General features: G+C 53.8%; 1 protein-coding gene across 1 annotated transcript in view; it reads left to right on the forward strand.

The window, feature by feature from the left end:
* PIK3C2G (phosphatidylinositol-4-phosphate 3-kinase catalytic subunit type 2 gamma) overlaps nt 1-24,239 on the forward strand; it is a 154,169-nt gene that overhangs the window by 77,833 nt on the left and 52,097 nt on the right. The window contains exons 14-18 of the mRNA XM_083180727.1: nt 2,582-2,689; nt 7,152-7,244; nt 8,191-8,320; nt 12,645-12,760; nt 17,251-17,420. Of these exons, the coding sequence (XP_083036853.1) occupies nt 2,582-2,689; nt 7,152-7,244; nt 8,191-8,320; nt 12,645-12,760; nt 17,251-17,420 (617 nt within the window). The remainder of the gene's footprint in view (nt 1-2,581; nt 2,690-7,151; nt 7,245-8,190; nt 8,321-12,644; nt 12,761-17,250; nt 17,421-24,239) is intronic.

Consider the following 24,239-nt stretch of genomic DNA (forward strand, 5'->3'; position numbering starts at 1 on the left):
GTAAAGATGAAGGGTTCCGGATGCCCTGGAGCCGCGCCATTACTAACTGCGCTAAAGAAGACATCAGAGAACACAGGACAAGCCTCCTCCTGTCCTGCTGCATGTAATCCTCATTTCGTCACCTCAGCGGGGTCACAGTCTGAGGATTATATGCAGGACATATGCACTGAACAGTATCGTCCGTGCAGTCACCAGCTTCATACATAGCAGCAGTCCAGCATTCTATGGCTGCAATATCCCTCTAGTTACAGCAACATTATAATAAAAAGTACCCCACTCTCTCCCTATACAGTATGTCTCTCTCCTCCTCTGTGTCTCTCTCTCTCCCCATCTGTCTCTCTTTCTTGCCCTGTCTCTCTCTCTCTCCCCTTGTCTGTCTCTCTTTCTTGCCCTGTCTCTCTCTCTCCCCCTGCCTGTCTGTCGGTATCTCTCTCTCTCTCCCCTCATCTGTCTGTCGGTATCTCTCTCACCCGTCTGTGTCTCTCTCTCCCCATCTTTCTCTCACTCTTGCCCTGTCTGTCTCTCTCTCTCCCCGTCTGTGTCTCTCTCTCTCTCTACTCGCCTGTGTCTCTCTCTCTCTCTCCAGTCTCTCTCTCTTTCCCCGTCTGTGTGTCTCTCTCTCCCCCCATTTGTCTCTCTCTCCCCATCTCTCCCCCATTCCCCCGTCTGTCTCATGCTCTCTCCCCGTCTTTCTTTCTCCATCTCTCTTCCCCCCTCTGTATCTGTGTGTGTCTCTCTCCCCCGTCTGTCTCTCTCTCTCTCCCCTGTCTGTCTCTCTCTCCCCATCTGTCTCTTTCCTCTCCTGTGTCTCTCTCTCTCCCCCCGTCTGTGTGTCTCTCTCCCCCCATTTGTGTGTCTCTCTCCCCATCTGTGTCTCTCTACCCCGAGTCTGTGTGTGTCTCTCTCTCTCCCCCGTCTGTGTGTGTCTCTCTCTCTTTCTTTCTACAGTCTATCTCTTTCCCCGTCTGTGTGTCTCTCTCTCTCTCCCCCCATTTTTCTCTCTCTCCCCATCTCTCACTCTTTCCCCCCGTCTGTCTCATGCTCTCTCCCCCATCTTTCTTTCTCCATCTCTCTCCCCCCTCTGTATCTGTGTGTCTCTCTCTCCCCCGTCTGTCTCTCTCTCTCCCCCGTCTGTCTCTCTCTCTCCCCATCTGTCTCTTTCCTCCCCTGTGTCTCTCTCTCTCTCCCCCGTCTGTGTGTCTCTCTCCCACCCATTTGTGTCTCTCTCTCCCCGTCTGTGTTTCTCTCCCCCGCGTCTGTGTGTGTCTCTCTCTCTCCCCCATCTGTGTGTGTCTCTCTCTCTCCCCCATCTGTGTCTCTCTCTCTCCCCTGTCTGTGTCTCTCTCTGTTCCCGCGTATGTGTGTCTCTCTCTCCCCCGTCTGTGTGTCTCTCTCCCCCGTCTGTGTCTCTCTCTTCCCCATCTGTGTATCTCTTTCTCCCCCGGTTGTGTCTCTCTCTCCCCCGTCTGTGTCTCTCTCTCTCCCCCATCTGTGTCTCTTTCTCTCTCCCTCATCTGTGTGTCTTTCCCCTGTGTCTGTGTGAGTCTCTCTCCCCCTGTCTGAATCTGTATCTCCTCCCCGTGTCTGTGTGTGTGTGTGTCTCTCTCTCTCTCTCTCTCCCCCGTTTGTGTCTCTCTCTCTCCCCCGTCTGTGTGTCTCTCTCCCCCATCTGTGTGTCTCTCTCCCCCGTTTGTGTCTCTCTCTCTCCCCCGTCTGTGTGTCTCTCTCCCCCATCTGTGTGTCTCTCTCCCCCTGTTTGTGTCTCTCTCCCCCTGTTTGTGTCTCTCTCTCCCCCATCTGTGTCTCTCTCCCCTGCATCTGTGTGCGTGTCTCTCTCTCCCCCCATCTGTGTTTGTCTCTCCCCCCAGGTTTGTGTGTCTCTCTCCCCCTGTTTGTGCCTCTCTCTCCCCCGCCTGTGTCTCTCTCTCTCCCCCGCCTGTGTCTCTCTCTCTCTCCCCCGTCTGTGTGTGTTTCTCTCCCCTGCGTCTGTGTGTGTGTCTATCTCCCCCTGTCTGTGTCTTTCTCTCCCCCCGTGTCTGTGTATCTCTCTCCCCCCCGTCTGTGTCTCTCTCTCTCCCCCCGTCTGTGTCTCTCTCTCTCCCCCCGTCTGTGTCTCTCTCTCTCCCCCATCTGTGTGTCTCTCTCTCCCCCGCCTGTGTCTCTCTCTCTCCCCCATCTGTGTTTGTCTCTCCCCCATGTCTGTGTCTCTCTCTCTCCCCCGTCTGTGTGTCTCTCCCCCCTCCTCTGTGTGTCTCTCTCCCTCCCGTGTCTGTGTTTGTCTCTCTCTCTCTCCCGTCTGTGTCTATCTCCCCCCATTTGTCTCTCTCCCCCGTCTTTCTTTCGCCGTCTTGCTCTCTCTCCCCCTCTGTGTCTCTCTCTCCCACTCTGCCCCCCATGTCTATATCTCCCCTCTGTCTCCCAACATCACTCTGTCTCTCGCTTCACCTTTGTCTCCCCCATCTGTCTCTTTCCCTCTATATCACCCCCATCTCCCAGTCTCTCTCACCCTCGGTAGATGTGGGTTGGTGTCGCTGTGAATAGTGTCGGTGCTGTAAGAGGCCTAATCTCTTATCTCCCACAGGAAACGCTGAATGTTGCCCTGAATGACCTGGATCGTTTCTTTGCAGAGGAATCTGATTGTCGCCTTCCCCAGGACCCAGCAATTGTTGTAAAAGGAATTGACCGAGATGTACGTAGTCTTGTGTATCACCCCCCCCCCCCACCCACCATACTGGCGCTGTTCTGCTGGCAATGGGATGTCTGCCCATATAGGCTGGTGGCCATCTTGTGCATCGCCCCGCCCTGTACTGGCACTGCTCTGCTGGCAGTGAGATGTCTCTCCTTATAGGCTGGTGGCCATCTTGTGTTTCACCCCACCCTGTACTGGCGCTGCTCTGCTGGCGGTGAGATGTCTGCCCATATAGGCTGGTGGCCATCTTGTGTATCACCCCCCCCCCCCCCCCCCCGTATTGGCGCTGCTCTGCTGGCAGTGAGATGTCTGTCCTTATAGGCTGGTGGCCATCTTGTGTATCACCCCGCCCTGTACTGGCGCTGCTCTGCTGGCAGTGGGATGTCCGCCCATATAGGCTGGTGGCCATCTTGTGTATCACCCCGCCCCGTATTGGCGCTGCTCTGCTGGCAGTGAGATGTCTGTCCTTATAGGCTGGTGGCCATCTTGTGTATCACCCCGCCCTGTACTGGCGCTGCTCTGCTGGCAGTGGGATGTCCGCCCATATAGGCTGGTGGCCATCTTGTGTATCACCCCCCCCCCCCCCTGTACTGGCGCTGCTCTGCTGGCAGTGGGATGTCCGCCCATATTGGCTGGTGGCCATCTTGTGTATCACCCCACCCTGTACTGGCGCTGCTCTGCTGGCGGTGGGATGTCCGCCCATATTAGCTGGTGGCCATCTTGTGTATCACCTCGCCCTGTATTGGCGCTGCTCTGGTGGCAGTGGGATGTCCGCCCATATTAGCTGGTGGCCATCTTGTGTATCACCCCGCCCTGTACTGGCGCTGCTCTGCTGGCAGTGGGATGTCCGCCCATATTGGCTGGTGGCCATCTTGTGTATCACCCCGCCCTGTACTGGCACTGCTCTGCTGGCAGTGGGATGTGCACCCATATTTGCTGGTGACCATCTTGTGTATCACCCCGCCCTGTACTGGCACTGCTCTGCTGGCAGTGGGATGTCCGCCCATATTGGCTGGTGACCATCTTGTGTATCACCCCGCCCTGTACTTGCACTGCTCTGCTGGCAGTGGGATGTCCGCCCATATATGCTGGTGGCCATCTTGTGTATCACCCCACCCTGTACTGGCGCTGCTCTGCTGGCAGTGGGATGTCCGCCCATATTGGCTGGTGGCCATCTTGTGTATCACCCCGCCCTGTACTTGCGCTGCTCTGCTGGCAGTGGGATGTCCGCCCATATAGGCTGGAGGCCATCTTGTGTATCTCCCCGCCCTGTACTGGCACTGCTCTGTTGGCAGTGGGATGTCCGCCCATATTGGCTTGTGGCCATCTTGTGTATCACCCCACCCTGTACTGGCGCTGCTCTGCTGGCAGTGAGATGTCTGCACATATAGGCTGGTGGCCATCTTTTGTATCACCCCCCCCCCCCCGTACTGGCGCTGCTCTGCTGGCACTGAGATGTCTGTCCTTATAGGCTGGTGGCCATCTTGTGTATCACCCCACCCTGTACTGGCGCTGCTCTGCTGGCAGTGGGATGTCCGCCCATATTAGCTGGTGGCCATCTTGTGTATCACCCCGCCCTGTACTGGCACTGCTCTGCTGTCAGTGGGATGTCCGCCCATATTAGCTGGTGGCCATCTTGTGTATCGCCCCGCCCTGTACTGGCGCTGCTCTGCTGGCAGTGGGATGTCCGCCCATATTGGCTGGTGGCCATCTTGTGTATCACCCCACCCTGTATTGGCGCTGCTCTGGTGGCAGTGGGATGTCCGCCCATATTAGCTGGTGGCCATCTTGTGTATCACCCCGCCCTGTACTGGCGCTGCTCTGCTGGCAGTGGGATGTCCGCCCATATTGGCTGGTGGCCATCTTGTGTATCACCCCACACTGTACTGGCGCTGCTCTGCTGGCAGTGGGATGTCCGCCCATATTGGCTGATGACCATCTTGTGTATCTCCCCGCCCTGTACTGGTGCTGCTCTGCTGGCAGTGGGATGTCCGCCCATATTAGCTGGTGGCCATCTTGTGTATCACCCCCCCCCCCTGTACTGGCGCTGCTCTGCTGGCAGTGGGATGTCCGCCCATATTGGCTGGTGGCCATCTTGTGTATCACCCCACCCTGTACTGGCGCTGCTCTGCTGGCGGTGGGATGTCCGCCCATATTAGCTGGTGGCCATCTTGTGTATCGCCCCGCCCTGTACTGGCGCTGCTCTGCTGGCGGTGGGATGTCCGCCCATATTAGCTGGTGGCCATCTTGTGTATCACCCCGCCCTGTACTGGCGCTGCTCTGCTGGCAGTGGGATGTCCGCCCATATTGGCTGGTGGCCATCTTGTGTATCACCCCACCCTGTACTGGTGCTGCTCTGCTGTCAGTGGGATGTCCGCCCATATTAGCTGGTGGCCATCTTGTGTATCACCCCGCCCTGTACTGGCGCTGCTCTGCTGGCAGTGGGATGTCCGCCCATATATGCTGGTGGCCATCTTGTGTATCACCCCACCCTGTACTGGCGCTGCTCTGCTGGCAGTGGGATGTCTGCCCATATTGGCTGGTGGCCATCTTGTGTATCACCCCGCCCTGTACTGGCGCTGCTCTGCTGGCAGTGGGATGTCCGCCCATATTGGCTGGTGACCATCTTGTGTATCACCCCACCCTGTATTGGCGCTGCTCTGCTGGCAGTGGGATGTCCGCCCATATTAGCTGGTGGCCATCTTGTGTATCACCCCGCCCTGTACTGGCGCTGCTCTGCTGGCAGTGGGATGTCCGCCCATATTGGCTGGTGGCCATCTTGTGTATCACCCCGCCCTGTACTGGTGCTGCTCTGCTGGCAGTGGGATGTCCGCCCATATTGGCTGGTGGCCATCTTGTGTATCACCCCACCCTGTACTGGCGCTGCTCTGTTGGCGGTGGGATGTCCACCCATATATGCAGGTGGCCATCTTGTGTATCACCCCGCCCTGTACTGGCGCTGCTCTGCTGGCAGTGGGATGTCCGCCCATATATGCTGGTGGCCATCTTGTGTATCACCCCACCCTGTACTTGCGCTGCTCTGCTGGCAGTGGGATGTCCGCTCATATAGGCTGGAGGCCATCTTGTGTATCACCCCGCCCTGTACTGGCGCTGCTCTGCTGGCAGTGGGATGTCCGCCCATATTGGCTGGTGGCCATCTTGTGTATCACCCCACCCTGTACTGGTGCTGCTCTGCTGGCAGTGGGATGTCCGCCCATATTGGCTGGTGGCCATCTTGTGTATCACCCCGCTCTGTACTGGCGCTGCTCTGCTGGCAGTGGGATGTCCGCTCATATAGGCTGGAGGCCATCTTGTGTATCACCCCGCCCTGTACTGGCGCTGCTCTGCTGGCAGTGGGATGTCCGCCCATATATGCTGGTGCCCATCTTGTGTATCACCCCACCCTGTACTGGCACTGCTCTGCTGGCAGTGGGATGTCCGCTCATATAGGCTGGAGGCCATCTTGTGTATCACCCCGCTCTGTACTGGCGCTGCTCTGCTGGCAGTGGGATGTCCGCCCATATATGCTGGTGGCCATCTTGTGTATCACCCCACCCTGTACTGGCGCTGCTCTGCTGGCAGTGGGATGTCCGCCCATATATGCTGGTGGCCATCTTGTGTATCACCCCACCCTGTACTGGCGCTGCTCTGCTGGCAGTGGGATGTCCGCTCATATAGGCTGGAGGCCATCTTGTGTATCACCCCGCTCTGTACTGGCGCTGCTCTGCTGGCAGTGGGATGTCCGCCCATATTGGCTGGTGGCCATCTTGTGTTTCACCCCGCCCTGTACTGGCGCTGCTCTTCTGGCAGTGGGATCTCCGCCCATATAGGCTGGAGGCCATCTTGTGTATCTCCCCGCCCTGTACTGGTGCTGCTCTTCTGGCAGTGGGATCTCCGCCCATATAGGCTGGAGGCCATCTTGTGTATCACCCCGCCCTGTACTGGCGCTGCTCTGCTGGCAGTGGGATGTCCGCCCATATATGCTGGTGGCCATCTTGTGTATCACCCCGCCCTGTACTGGCACTGTTCTGCTGGCAGTGGGATCTCCGCCCATATAGGCTGGTGGCCATCTTGTGTTTCACCCCACCCTGTACTGGCGCTGCTCTGCTGGCAGTGGGATGTCCGCCTATATAGACTGGAGGCCATCTTGTGTATCACCCCGCCCTGTACTGGCGCTGGGTTATCCGCCATAGCAACTAATAAGCTTCTAGTGAACCTTTATCTAGCGCAGTATATGCAGCGACAGAAGGTGATTGGTCTTCCCCACTTTATCTCTCTCTCCTGATACATCGCCCCAGGCTGAGCAGGTTGGGGAGGATACAGGCCGCCTGGCCACTGGCTGGAATGAATGTTCTGTCCTGGGCTCCGGGGTATGGCGGTTACGTTTCCCTGAACATAGAACCTTATTATGAAGTCACTGGGAAGTACGATCAGATCCTTATACTTTCTGCTCCTTCTCTAGTTGTGCTCTTACTTCAAATCCAACGCCAAACCGCTGAAGATTGCCTTCATCAACGCCGATGTCCAGGGGCCAAACATTCACGTCATATTCAAGGTATTAAATAGAAGGATTACTGGGAGAATGTATAAAGGGCGGAGCTCAGGGGCCTTGTGTCTGCTTTATAACCGTTCCTAGTATGGGCCTCATTCAGCAGACGACTGCGAGTATACGGAGTGAAAACCCGCCCCGCATACATCTGCATGAGAATGGTGAATGGATCCCAAACCTTCAGTCTGTCCGATTGTGAGTGATGTCACAGACCCTTCCCGAAAACAAGGACGGTTACACCCACAAATGCCGACTTCCCGTCAGTCCAGTTATACCCGCTTTGCATTTACAGTCCATCCGCATATTCTTTAGCTAACCGGTTTCGCACATACGGAATGTGTACGCAGTCATTCGATAACTTCTCGATTTGCGGATTCGCTGATTAGTGTTCCATGCTGAATTAGAACCCATATACCATTTGTGTATTTAGGCACATTCCCACCCTGTCTGCCATGTTTGCGCTGAGAAATCCTCTTTGTCTATTGAGATGGGAGGAGAAGGAGCGGACAGGAGGGAGCGCACTACTGCCTGGTAATGGGATTAATCGTTACCATCATCACGTGCTCCGCTATATATGATATAATCGCATCACCATTCTTACAGGCGGCTACTGGATTCTGCATGTGGACTATAATAGACACCTTATCATCTTAATCATCTTCTAAAAAACAATTTGGGGGTGCAGCGAATAGCGGACGAGATGCATTTATAAGCCAATAAGCTCCTGTCATGTTCAAAAAAAACAACAGGAGTGGATTGGCTGGGGGCATTTACCATTCATGACGACTGGTAACAGGACTATAACTAAATCTGCCCTTTTTGGTGTTATTTTGTTTGTGTTCTTCAAATCTTATGGGAGGTGAAAGTTATTGGGGATATTTTCCGATTTCTGAATTATATTCCTGAGTGTGTGGTATCTGAATGGATGTGAATGTTATATGGTCTCCTCTAGATTGGAGACGATATTCGGCAGGACATGCTGGTGCTCCAGTTTGTGGAACTAATGGACAGAATTTGGCTCCATGAGGGCTTAGACCTCCGTATGATCACCTACAAGTGTTTGTCAACAGGAAGAAAGCAAGGTACATTATATAGAGGTTATAAGGAGTTTGTCATCTGCTGCCCAGAAGTATGAGGTCCAACAACCACCTGTAGGCTTGTGGAAACACCTAAACCTCAATGAGGACCAGTGGTTCTGCTGTAGTAGATGACGTTATGACATGTACTACAGCAGAGGTGAGTTGTGGTGTAGGGCTCAGCAGTTATTAGGGGCAAGGTACTCTATAGGAGTGGTCTCCAACCTTTTTGGGGGCGTAAGCTACTCGAGACAAAATAAACCGCCTGAAGAGCTACTAACATAAACTAAAAAGAGAAATCTGCCTAAGAATTGAAAAATACCCTTTACACATTAGGCCACACTGCAATGCCCCAGACACAATATGCCACACACTGCAATGTCCAATATGCCGAATACATACCTCCTAACACTAAAGGCAGAGGAGAAGGGACATCTGCGCGTGCCAGAGGCAAGCGCCCGAATTTAGGGGGCATGACCTACTATCGTGGTGCTCCTGCAAGGCCACATCCCCCATTTTTTCCACTATGGGGACCTGGCCAGTGCTCTTGAGAGCTGCTGGCCATACCCCCAGCCTCTCTGAATAGATGCTGTGACATATATACACATGCCACCAGATCAACAATGCCCCCTAGATTGTAGTGCCATTCTAAATAAATACTGCAGCGGCACTGTGTCTGTGTAGCCACGTGCCACAAGGGGTGCGGCCAATAAAAATGGGGGTGTGATACACATATGCCCCCAATAGTGCAGTGCCAGATATACATATGCCCCCAATAGTGCCAGATACACATATGGTCCCATGGTACCTGGTATGCCCCCATAGTGCCAGAAACAAGTATGCCCCCACAGTACCAGTTATGCCCCCACAGTGCCAGGTATGCCCCCACAGTGCCAGATACATATATGCTCCCACGGTGCCAGGTGTGCCCCCATGGTGCCAGGAATGCCCACACGGTGCTCAATTCCTACTAACCCTGAGCCAGATTTTTTGAGCACCCCCCCGAGATGCGGCAGCCGTGCTCTATTATACATATGCCACACACCGAGATGCCCATTATACATATGCCACACAACGTGATGCCCTCTATACATATGCCACACACCGGGATGCCCATTACATATATGCCACACATCATGATGCCCATTACATATTATGTCACATAAGTGCCACTTACCTACATGCTCATTGCCAGGGGTTATGTGTTTGATGCCAGGTGTTATGTGCTCGATGCCAGGGGGTTACATGCTCGATGCCAAGGGAATTCAATAGATGTTTGTTGCCAAGGGGGAGGTGAATTGCTCATTGCCAAGGGGGAGGTGAATTGCTAGTGTCGAAGTGGGGAGTGAATTGCTCATTGCCAAGGGGGAGTGCCGCCAGCCACACACAATGTAAAGCTGGGCTGCCCGTCTGTATACTGAGAACAGGTCTGCAGCTAATTTGAATGCTCCCACTGGACCGCGAGCCAATGGGAGCTTGTGAGCCGGCAGACCTGTTCTCAGTATACAGCTGGGCAGCCCAGAATTCTCTGCCCAACTGTCAGCTTTACACTGTGTGCGGGGCAGGCAGTGAGGGGAAGGAGAGACACGTGATGGTAGGATGACCAGCAGTGATCAGTAGAAGAGTGATGGGGGGACAACCAGCAGTGATTGGTAGAAGAGTGATAGGGGGACAACCAGCAGTGATCGGTAGAAGAGTGGTGGGGGACAACCAGCAGTGATCGGTAGAAGAGTGATAGGGGGACTGCAAGCAGTGATCAGTAGAAGAGTGATGGGGGGACAACCAGCAGTGATCTGTAGAAGAGTGATAGGAGGACAACCAGCAGTGATCTGTACAAGAGTGATGGGAGGACAACCAGCAGTGATCTGTAGAAGAGTTATGGGAGGACAACCAGCAGTGATCGGTAGAAGAGTGATGGGAGGACAACCAGCAGTGATTGGTAGACCAGCAGTGATCGGTAGAAGAGTGGTGGGGGGACAACCAGCAGTGATCGGTAGAAGATTGATGGGGGGACAACCAGCAGTGATCTGTAGAAGAGTGGTGGGGGGACAACCAGCAGTGATCTGTAGAAGAGTGGTGGGGGGACAACCAGCAGTGATCGGTAGAAGATTGATGGGAGGACAACCAGCAGTGATCTGTAAAAGAGTGATAGGAGGACAACCAGCAGTGATCTGTACAAGAGTGATGGGAGGACAACCAGCAGTGATCTGTAGAAGAGTTATGGGAGGACAACCAGCAGTGATCGGTAGAAGAGTGATGGGAGGACAACCAGCAGTGATTGGTAGACCAGCAGTGATCGGTAGAAGAGTGGTGGGGGGACAACCAGCAGTGATCGGTAGAAGATTGATGGGGGGACAACCAGCAGTGATCTGTAGAAGAGTGGTGGGGGGACAACCAGCAGTGATCTGTAGAAGAGTGGTGGGGGGACAACCAGCAGTGATCGGTAGAAGATTGATGGGAGGACAACCAGCAGTGATCGGTAGAAGAGTGATGGGGGGACAACCAGCAGTGATCTGTAGAAGAGTGGTGGGGGGAAAACCAGCAGTGATCGATAGAAGAGTGATGGGAGGACAATCAGCAGTGATCGGTAGAAGAGTGATGGGAGGACAACCAGCAGTGATCGGTAGAAGAGTGATGGGAGGACAACCAGCAGTGATCGGTAGAAGAGTGATGGGGGGACAACCAGCAGTGATTGGTAGAAGAGTGATGGGCGGACAACCAGCAGTGATCGGTAGAAGAGTGATGGGAGGACAACCAGCAGTGATTGGTAGAAGAGTGATGGGGGGGACAACCAGCAGTGATCGGTAGAAGAGTGATGGGGGACAACCAGCAGTGATTGGTAGAAGAGTGATGGGAGGACAACCAGCAGTGATCGGTAGAAGAGTGATGGGGGGACAACCAGCAGTGTTTGGTAGAAGAGTGATGGGGGGACAACCAGCAGTGTTTGGTAGAAGAGTGATGGGAGGACAACCAGCAGTGATCGGTAAAAGAGTGATAGGGGGACAACCAGCAGTGAACGGTAAAAGAGTGATGGGCGGACAAACAGCAGTGATCAGTAGAAGAGTGATAGGAGGACAACCAGCAGTGATCGGTAGAAGAGTGATGGGGGGACAACCAGCAGTGATCAGTAGTAGAGTGATAGGGGGACGACCAGCAGTGATCGGTAGAAGAGTGATAGGAGGACAACCAGCAGTGATTGGTAGAAGAGTGATGGGGGGACAACCAGCAGTGATCGGTAGAAGAGTGATAGGAGGACAACCAGCAGTGATCAGTAGTAGAGTGATAGGGGGACGACCAGCAGTGATCGGTAGAAGAGTGATAGGAGGACAACCAGCAGTGATCGGTAGAAGAGTGATGGGGGGACGACCAGCAGTGATCGGTAGAAGAGTGATAGGAGGACAACCAGCAGTGATTGGTAGAAGAGTGATGGGAGGACAACCAGCAGTGATCGGTAGAAGAGTGATGGGAGGACAACCAGCAGTGATTGGTAGAAGAGTGATGGGGGGACAACCAGCAGTGATCGGTAAAAGAGTGATGGGAGGACAACCAGCAGTGATCGGTAAAAGAGTGATAGGGGGACAACCAGCAGTGATCGGTAGAAGAGTGATGGGGGGACAACCAGCAGTGATTGGTAGAAGAGTGATGGGGGGACAACCAGCAGTGAACGGTAAAAGAGTGATGGGCGGACAAACAGCAGTGATCAGTAGAAGAGTGATAGGAGGACAACCAGCAGTGATCGGTAGAAGAGTGATGGGGGGACAACCAGCAGTGATCAGTAGTAGAGTGATAGGGGGACGACCAGCAGTGATCGGTAGAAGAGTGATAGGAGGACAACCAGCAGTGATTGGTAGAAGAGTGATGGGGGGACAACCAGCAGTGATCGGTAGAAGAGTGATAGGAGGACAACCAGCAGTGATCAGTAGTAGAGTGATAGGGGGACGACCAGCAGTGATCGGTAGAAGAGTGATAGGAGGACGACCAGCAGTGATTGGTAGAAGAGTGATGGGTGGACGACCAGCAGTGATCGGTAGAAGAGTGATAGGAGGACAACCAGCAGTGATTGGTAGAAGAGTGATGGGAGGACAACCAGCAGTGATCGGTAGAAGAGTGATGGGAGGACAACCAGCAGTGATCGGTAGAAGAGTGATGGGAGGACAACCAGCAGTGATCGGTAAAAGAGTGATGGGAGGACAACCAGCAGTGATCGGTAAAAGAGTGATAGGGGGACGACCAGCAGTGATCGGTAGAAGAGTGATGGGGGGACAACCAGCAGCAATTGGTATGTGATGGTAACATTAGGCATTTTACTCACATTATGTTTTTTGGACAGGTTTGATTCAGATGGTTCCAGATTCTACAACTCTGGCAAAAATACAGAACAAGACCGGCATTTTTGGACCTTTAAAAGACACCTCAATGAAAAAGTGGTTTAAAAACAATAAGACGGTAATGACCTTCCTTACTGATAGAAAACTGATGTTACTTACAAAAGCACAAATAATGAAATTGCAGGATTATTGGTTGATTTACTTGGTCCATACAAGCTGTTACTATCACACGAAGGCCGAGGTCTGCTGATGGCGCCAGGTAGAACTCTACATAATGCACTTACAGCTGCCGCCGTCTGGCCAGAACTCATCACGTTTTAGATGAAGTTTCTTTCCCCTGAACTCCCTGATCAGAAATCCAATTTTCATTTATCAACCCATTTGGTGCCTTATAAACATTAATCAGCCTTCAGATGTGATTCTCCCCCCACACCAGGCAAGGTCACAGGCTGGGAGCTCTGCTGTCATCACTGAGGGTTAACTCAACTGCCTAATAACACTCTGCACACTACATCATCACACACTGTTACACTGCACCGCACACTGCCTCATCACACACTGTTACACTGCACCGCACACTGCCTCATCACACACTGGTACACTGCACCACACACTGCCTCATCACACACTGTTACACTGCACCGCACACTGCCTCATCACACACTGTTACACTGCACCGCACACTGCCTCATCACACACTGTTACACTGCACCGCACACTGCCTCATCACACACTGTTACACTGCACCGCACACTGCCTCATCACACACTGTTACACTGCACCGCACACTGTCTCATCACACACTGTTACACTGCACCACACACTGCCTCATCACACACTGTTACACTGCACCGCACACTGCCTCATCACACACTGTTACACTGCACCGCACACTGCCTCATCACACACTGTTACACTGCACCGCACACTGCCTCATCACACACTGTTACACTGCACCGCACACTGCCTCATCACACACTGTTACACTGCACCACACACTGCCTCATCACACACTGTTACACTGCACCGCACACTGCCTCATCACACACTGTTACACTGCACCGCACACTGCCTCATCACACACTGTTACACTGCACCGCACACTGCCTCATCACACACTGTTACACTGCACCGCACACTGCCTCATCACACACTGTTACACTGCACCGCACACTGTCTCATCACACACTGTTACACTGCACCGCACACTGCCTCATCACACACTGTTACACTGCACCGCACACTGCCTCATCACACACGGTTACACTGCACCGCACACTGTCTCATCACACAGTTACACTGCACTGCACGCCGCCTCATCACACACTGTTACACTGCACCACACACTACCTCATCACACACTGTTACACTGCACCGCACACTGCCTCATCACACACTGTTACACTGCACCGCACACTGCCTCATCACACACTGTTTACACTGCACCACACACTGCCTCATCACACACTGTTACACTGCACCGCACACTACCTCATCACACACTGTTACACTGCACCACACACTGCCTCATCACACACTGTTTACATTGCACCGCACACTGCCTCATCACACACTGTTACACTGCACCACACACACTGCCTCATCACACACTGTTACACTGCACCACACACTGTCTCATCACACAGTTACACTGCACTGCACACACTGCCTCATCACACACTGTTACACTGCACCGCACACTGTCTGATCACACAGTTACACTGCACTGCACTGCACACTGCCTCATCACACACTGTTACACTGCACCACACACTACCTCATCACACACTGTTACACTGCACCACACACTACCTCATCACACACTGTTACACTGCACCACACACATTGCCTCATCACACACTGTTACACTGCACCGCACACTGCCTCATCACACACTGTTACACTGCACCGCACACTGCCTCATCACACACTGTTACACTGCACCGCACACTGCCTCATCACACACTGTTACACTGCACTGCACACTGCCTCATCACACACTGTTACACTGCACCGCACACTGCCTCATCACACACTGTTACACTGCACCGCACACTGCCTCATCACACACTGTTACACTGCACCACACACTGCCTCATCACACACTGTTACACTGCACCGCACACTACCTCATCACACACTGTTACACTGCACCACACACTGCCTCATCACACACTGTTACATTGCACCGCACACTGCCTCATCACACACTGTTACACTGCACCACACACACTGCCTCATCACACACTGTTACACTGCACCACACACTCTCTCATCACACAGTTACACTGCACTGCACACACTGCCTCATCACACACTGTTACACTGCACCGCACACTGTCTGATCACACAGTTACACTGCACTGCACTGCACACTGCCTCATCACACACTGTTACACTGCACCACACACTACCTCATCACACACTGTTACACTGCACCACACACTACCTCATCACACACTGTTACACTGCACCACACACATTGCCTCATCACACACTGTTACACTGCACCGCACACTGCCTCATCACACACTGTTACACTGCACCACACACTGTCTCATCACACAGTTACACTGCACTGCACACTGCCTCATCACACACTGTTACACTGCACCGCACACTGTCTCATCACACAGTTACACTGCACTGCACTGCACACTGCCTCATCACACACTGTTACACTGCACCACACACTGCCTCATCACACACTGTTACACTGCACCACACACTACCTCATCACACACTGTTACACTGCACCACACACATTGCCTCATCACACTGTTACACTGCACCACACACTGCCTCATCACACACTGTTACACTGCACCACACACTGCCTCATCACACACTGTTACACTGCACCGCACACTGCCTCATCACACACTGTTACACTGCACCACACACACTGCCTCATCACACACTGTTACACTGCACCACACACACTGCCTCATCACACAGTTACACTGCACCACACACTACCTCATCACACACTGTTACACTGCACCACACACTACATCATCACACACTGTTACACTGCACCGCACACTGCCTCATCACACACTGTTACACTGCACCACACACTTTCTCATCACACACAGTTACACTGCACCGCACACTGCCTCATCACACACTGTTACACTGCACCACACACTTCCTCATCACACACTGTTATACTGCACCACACACATTGCCTCATCACACTGTTACACTGCACCACACACTGTCTCATCACACACTGTTACACCGCACCACACACTGTCTCATCACACACTGTTACACCGCACCACACACTGTCTCATCACACAATGTTACACCGCACCACACACTGCCTCATCACACACTGTTACACCGCACCACACACTGCCCTCATCACACACTGTTACACCGCACCACACCCTGCCTCATCACACACTGTTACACCGCACCGCACACTGCCTCATCACACACTGTTTACACCGCACAACACACTACCTCATCACACACTGTTACACTGCACCGCACACTGCCTCATCACACACGGTTACACTGCACTGCACACACTGCCTCATCACACACTGTTACACCGCACCACACACTGCCGCATCACACACGGTTACACTGCACTGCACACACTGCCTCATCACACACTGTAATACTGCCCCACACACTGCCTCATCATACACTGTTAAAAAGCACCGCACACTACCTCATCACACACTGTTACACTGCACCACACACTGCCTCATCACACACTGCTACACCGCACCGCACACTGCCTCATCACACACTGTTACACTGCACCGCACACAACCTCTTCACACACTGTTACACCACACCACACCACACACTGCCTCATCACACACCGTTACACACAGCACCACACGCAACCTCTTCACACACTATTACACCACACACTGCCTCATCACACTGGTACACTGCACTGCACACTGCCTCATCACACACTGTTACACCACACCACACACTGCCTCATCACACTGTTACACTGCACTGCACAGTGCCTTATCACACACTGTTACACCACACCACACACTGCCTCATCACATTGTTACAATGCACTGCACACTGCCTTATCACATACTGTTACACTGCATTGCACACTGCCTTATCACATACTGTTACACTGTGCTGCACACTGCCTTATCACATACTGTTACACTGCATTGCACACTGCCTTATCACATACTGTTACACTGCACCGCACACTGCCTCATCACATTGTTATACTGCACTGCACACTGCCTTATCACATACTGTTACACTGCACTGCACAGTGCCTTATCACATACTGTTACACTGCACTGCACAGTGCCTTATCACATACTGTTACACTGCACTGCACAGTGCCTTATCACATACTGTTACACTGCACTGCACACTGCCTCATCACATACTGTTACACCACACCACACACTGCCTCATCACATTGTTACACTGCACTGCACACTGCCTTATCACATACTGTTACACTGCACTGCACAGTGCCTTATCACATACTGTTTACACTGTGCTGCACACTTTTAAATCACAAACTGTATTAATGAATGCGTAATATTATTGCACATAACATAATAGAAGCGTCCCGTATCATTGTCTCTGTTTAATCTCTAGGCCTCTGAGAACTTTCTGCGTTCCTGCGCCGGCTGGTGCGTTGTCACCTTCATTCTGGGCGTTTGTGACCGTCACAATGACAACATCATGCTGACAAGTGGAGGACACATGTTTCATATTGACTTTGGGAAATTTCTAGGCAATGCACAGATGTTTGGGAAAGTGAAGAGGTAAGACGTGTCGCTGTGCGACGACGGCTTCAGAGATTGCCGACACAGAGTCTTACTGTCTGCTAGTAACAGGGAGGAAGGGGAAGAGTGCACATAGATGTGAGCATGAACAGGCTAATCTACCTCCAGTCAACCCCTGACACCTGAGGTGGGAACACGCTCCCCTGCTGCCTGTACATCCCTGACACATGAGGTGGGTGCACGCTCCCCTGCTGCCTGTACATCCCTGACACCAGAGGTGGGAACACGCTCCCCTGCTGCCTGTACATCCCTGACACATGAGGTGGGAACACGCTCCCCTGCTGCCTGTACATCCCTGACACATGAGGTGGGTGCACGCTCCCCTGCTGCCTGTACATCCCTGACACATGAGGTGGGTGCACGCTCCCCTGCTGCCTGTACATCCCTGACACATGAGGTGGGTACACGCTCCCCTGCTGCCTGTACCTCCCTGACACATGAGGTGGGTGCACGCTCCCCTGCTGCCTGTACCTCCCTGACACATGAGGTGGGTACACGCTCCCCTGCTGCCTGTACCTCCCTGACACATGAGGTGGGTACACGCTCCCCTGCTGCCTGTACATCCCTGACACATGAGGTGGGTGCACGCTCCCCTGCTGCCTGTACATCCCTGACACATGAGGTGGGTGCACGCTCCCCTGCTGCCTGTACCTCCCTGACACATGAGGTGGGTACACGCTCCCCTGCTGCCTGTACCTCCCTGACACATGAGGTGGGTACACGCTCCCCTGCTGCCTGTACATCCCTGACACATGAGGTGGGTACACGCTCCCCTGCTGCCTGTACATCCCTGACACATGAGGTGGGTACACGCTCCCCTGCTTCCTGTACATCCCTGACACATGAGGTGGGTACACGCTCCCCTGCTGCCTGTACATCCCTGACACATGAGGTGGGAGCACGCTCCCCTGCTGCCTGTACATCCCTGACACATGAGGTGGGTACACGCTCCCCTGCTGCCTGTACATCCCTGACACATGAGGTGGGTGCACGCTCCCCTGCTGCCTGTACATCCCTGACACATGAGGTGGGTACACGCTCCCCTGCTGCCTGTACATCCCTGACACATGAGGTGGGTGCACGCTCCCCTGCTGCCTGTACATCCCTGACACATGAGGTGGGTACACGCTCCCCTGCTGCCTGTACATCCCTGACACATGAGGTGGGAGCACGCTCCCCTGCTGCCTGTACATCCCTGACACATGAGGTGGGTACACGCTCCCCTGCTGCCTGTACATCCCTGACACATGAGGTGGGTGCACGCTCCCCTGCTGCCTGTACATCCCTGACACATGAGGTGGGTGCACGCTCCCCTGCTGCCTGTACATCCCTGACACATGAGGTGGGTGCACGCTCCCCTGCTGCCTGTACATCCCTGACACATGAGGTGGGTGCACGCTCCCCTGCTGCCTGTACATCCCTGACACATGAGGTGGGTACACGCTCCCCTGCTGCCTGTACATCCCTGACACATGAGGTGGGTGCACGCTCCCCTGCTGCCTGTACATCCCTGACACATGAGGTGGGTACACGCTCCCCTGCTGCCTGTACATCCCTGACACATGAGGTGGGAGCACGCTCCCCTGCTGCCTGTACATCCCTGACACATGAGGTGGGTACACGCTCCCCTGCTGCCTGTACATCCCTGACACATGAGGTGGGTGCACGCTCCCCTGCTGCCTGTACATCCCTGACACATGAGGTGGGTGCACGCTCCCCTGCTGCCTGTACATCCCTGACACATGAGGTGGGTGCACGCTCCCCTGCTGCCTGTACCTCCCTGACACATGAGGTGGGTGCACGCTCCCCTGCTGCCTGTACATCCCTGACACATGAGGTGGGTACACGCTCCCCTGCTGCCTGTACATCCCTGACACATGAGGTGGGTACACGCTCCCCTGCTGCCTGTACATCCCTGACACATGAGGTGGGAGCACGCTCCCCTGCTGCCTGTACATCCCTGACACATGAGGTGGGTGCACGCTCCCCTGCTGCCTGTACATCCCTGACACCTGAGGTGGGTGCACGCTCCCCTGCTGCCTGTACATCCCTGACACATGAGGTGGGTGCACGCTCCCCTGCTGCCTGTACATCCCTGACACATGAGGTGGGTGCACGCTCCCCTGCTGCCTGTACGTCCCTGACACCTGAGGTGGGTACACGCTCCCCTGCTGCCTGTACATCCCTGACACATGAGGTGGGTACTCGCTCCCCTGCTGCCTGTACCTCCCTGACACATGAGGTGGGTACACGCTCCCCTGCTGCCTGTACATCCCTGACACATGAGGTGGGTACACGCTCCCCTGCTGCCTGTACATCCCTGACACATGAGGTGGGTGCACGCTCCCCTGCTGCCTGTACATCCCTGACACATGAGGTGGGTGCACGCTCCCCTGCTGCCTGTACATCCCTGACACATGAGGTGGGTACACGCTCCCCTGCTGCCTGTACATCCCTGACACATGAGGTGGGTGCACGCTCCCCTGCTGCCTGTACATCCCTGACACATGAGGTGGGTACACGCTCCCCTGCTGCCTGTACCTCCCTGACACATGAGGTGGGTGCACGCTCCCCTGCCGCCTGTACATCCCTGACACATGAGGTGGGTGCACGCTCCCCTGCTGCCTGTACCTCCCTGACACATGAGGTGGGTGCACGCTCCCCTGCTGCCTGTACCTCCCTGACACATGAGGTGGGTACACGCTCCCCTGCTGCCTGTACCTCCCTGACACATGAGGTGGGTACACGCTCCCCTGCTGCCTGTACATCCCTGACACATGAGGTGGGTACACGCTCCCCTGCTGCCTGTACATCCCTGACACATGAGGTGGGTACACGCTCCCCTGCTGCCTGTACCTCCCTGACACATGAGGTGGGAGCACGCTTCCCTGCTGCCTGTACATCCCTGACACATGAGGTGGGTACACGCTCCCCTGCTGCCTGTACATCCCTGACACATGAGGTGGGTACACGCTCCCCTGCTTCCTGTACATCCCTGACACATGAGGTGGGAGCACGCTCCCCTGCTGCCTGTACATCCCTGACACATGAGGTGGGTGCACGCTCCCCTGCTGCCTGTACATCCCTGACACATGAGGTGGGTGCACGCTCCCCTGCTGCCTGTACATCCCTGACACATGAGGTGGGTACACGCTCCCCTGCTGCCTGTACATCCGTGACACATGAGGTGGGTACACGCTCCCCTGCTGCCTGTACATCCCTGACACCTGAGGTGGGTGCACGCTCCCCTGCTGCCTGTACATCCCTGACACATGAGGTGGGTACACGCTCCCCTGCTGCCTGTACATCCCTGACACATGAGGTGGGTGCACGCTCCCCTGCTGCCTGTACATCCCTGACACATGAGGTGGGTACACGCTCCCCTGCTGCCTGTACCTCCCTGACACATGAGGTGGGTACACGCTCCCCTGCTGCCTGTACCTCCCTGACACATGAGGTGGGTACACGCTCCCCTGCTGCCTGTACATCCCTGACACATGAGGTGGGTACACGCTCCCCTGCTGCCTGTACATCCCTGACACATGAGGTGGGTACACGCTCCCCGTCTGCCTGTACCTCCCTGACACATGAGGTGGGTACACGCTCCCCTGCTGCCTGTACATCCCTGACACATGAGGTGGGTACACGCTCCCCTGCTGCCTGTACATCCCTGACACATGTGGGTACACGCTCCCCTGCTGCCTGTACATCCCTGACACATGAGGTGGGTGCACGCTCCCCCGCTGCCTGTACATCCCTGACACATGAGGTGGGTACACGCTCCCCTGCTGCCTGTACATCCCTGACACATGAGGTGGGTACATGCTCCCCTGCTGCCTGTACATCCCTGACACATGAGGTGGGTACACGCTCCCCTGCTGCCTGTACATCCCTGACACATGAGGTGGGTACACGCTCCCCTGCTGCCTGTACATCCTTGACACATGAGGTGGGTACATGCTCCCCTGCTGCCTGTACATCCCTGACACATGAGGTGGGTGCACGCTCCCCTGCTGCCTGTACATCCCTGACACATGAGGTGGGTGCACGCTCCCCTGCTGCCTGTACATCCCTGACACATGAGGTGGGTACACGCTCCCCTGCTGCCTGTACATCCCTGACACATGAGGTGGGTGCACGCTCCCCTGCTGCCTGTACATCCCTCACACATGAGGTGGGTACACGCTCCCCTGCTGCCTGTACATCCCTGACACATGAGGTGGGTGCACGCTCCCCTGCTGCCTGTACATCCCTGACACATGAGGTGGGTACACGCTCCCTTGCTGCCTGTACCTCCCTGACACATGAGGTGGGTACACGCTCCCCTGCTGCCTGTACATCCCTGACACATGAGGTGGGTGCACGCTCCCCTGCTGCCTGTACATCCCTGACACATGAGGTGGGTGCACGCTCCCCTGCTGCCTGTACATCCCTGACACATGAGGTGGGTACACGCTCCCCTGCTGCCTGTACATCCCTGACACATGAGGTGGGTACACGCTCCCCTGCTGCCTGTACCTCCCTGACACATGAGGTGGGAGCACGCTCCCCTGCTGCCTGTACATCCCTGACACATGAGGTGGGTACACGCTCCCCTGCTTCCTGTACATCCCTGACACATGAGGTGGGTACACGCTCCCCTGCTTCCTGTACATCCCTGACACATGAGGTGGGACCACGCTCCCCTGCTGCCTGTACATCCCTGACACATGAGGTGGGTGCACGCTCCCCTGCTGCCTGTACATCCCTGACACATGAGGTGGGTACACGCTCCCCTGCTGCCTATACATCCCTGACACATGAGGTGGGTACACGCTCCCCTGCTGCCTGTACATCCCTGACACATGAGGTGGGTACACGCTCCCCTGCTGCCTGTACATCCCTGACACATGAGGTGGGTACATGCTCCCCTGCTGCCTGTACATCCCTGACACATGAGGTGGGTACACGCTCCCCTGCTGCCTGAACATCCCTGACACATGGTAGGAGGATATCCTGCAGTAGTAACATGTGGTAGGACACTGACGTCAGGAATTAGCGCAGCATCGAATTATGTGGGTGTTCCCCCACAGCCTGTGACTGGATGTCTATGTAAAACATTCACTTGCAGGGGGTGGGGATACCAGCATTCGCAGGGCGGGGTCTGGTGGACCCCCATTATACACATGTGCGGCTGGTAATAGACTATTACTGGAAGCAGTCCTGGACTTGTCACCGGTACAGTAAGATGTATTGTACAGTGACCTATTTCTTGTAATCTAGGGACCAGGCCAAGTTCGTGGGTCGGCAGCCATACGTGTCACTGCCAGTCCTAATCAGCATCTCATTAGCTGCTTAATTGAAAGACTTCATTAGTAATTTGTGTCAAGATGAGGGTAGGGGAGAAGAGAGGTGTTACTGTGACTAGGAGTAATTAGGCCCCGTTCCCAGCTGCCGTGTACCCATACTGTATGTAGGTCAGAGATCTGCGTCATACTACTGTATGTACTGTCTGACCACAGTCCTGCTGTGTAGTACTGCTGTGTCACTATCACATACCTACAAGTCATATCACAGTCATACATACATAAATACATACTGATACTGTTACACAGTCATACATATATACTGACACTGTTACACAGTCATACATACATGCATACATACTGACACAATAACACAGTCATACATACATACATACATACATACTGACACTGTTACACAGTCATACATACATGCATACATACTGACACAATAACACAGTCATACATACATACATACATACATACTGACACTGTTACACAGTCATACATACATGCATACATACATACATACATACTGACACAATAACAGTCATACATACATACATACTGACACTATAATACAGTCATACATACACACATGCATACATACTGACACAATAAAATAGTCATACATACATACATACATACATACTGACACCATTACACAGTCATAAATACATACTGACACTATTACACAGTCATACATACATACTGACACTATAATACAGTCATACATACATACATACATACATACATACATACTGACACTGTTACACAGTCATACATACATGCATACATACATACATACTGACACAATAACAGTCATACATACATACATACATACATACTGACACTATTACACAGTCATACATACATGTATACATACTGACACTATTACACAGTCATACATACATACATACTGACACTGTTACACAGTCATACATACATACATACTGTAACGATCAGATCAGGTGATCGATCAAATTAACGTATGCCTCCTGTTATGATTATCTGTCCGCTGAATGTATGTCTGATATTGGTGTAATAGTTATGTCTCCTGTGAGTATTGGAATCAGGACATGTCTTGTATGTAAACTGTAGGTGACCCTGGTTTGAGTTTGAGGCCTGTATTCCCTCAGTGTGACATCCTGTGGACTCCTCCGGAGTTAGGATGTAAGATAAGATCTGAGCCCTCATAAACCATGGTCCAGAAGAAGAGGTTAGAGAGTGTCCCCTTCCTTCACATCTCTTATCAGTGGGTCTGCTATGCAAGGAAGGAGGATCAATCACTTTGAAAACAGCAGACTGTGAAGATATATTGCCAGGGACCTTCCACACTCCTTCAGCATGGAAAGAGTGGAATCCCAAGGGTGGGAGGGATGAGGGAGTCTGCAAGGTATAACTAAGACCTTTCTCCCTATAGTCAGTGTCACTACCTGGGGGTCTAGCAATCAGGCTGTAGGCGACGAGAGATTTCTTGTGGAGAACCCCCCCACTTCAGGATTGTAAGATACGG

Source organism: Crinia signifera, chromosome 4, assembly GCF_055691185.1.
Source record: "Crinia signifera chromosome 4, ASM5569118v1, whole genome shotgun sequence".
NCBI lineage: Eukaryota > Metazoa > Chordata > Amphibia > Anura > Myobatrachidae > Crinia > Crinia signifera.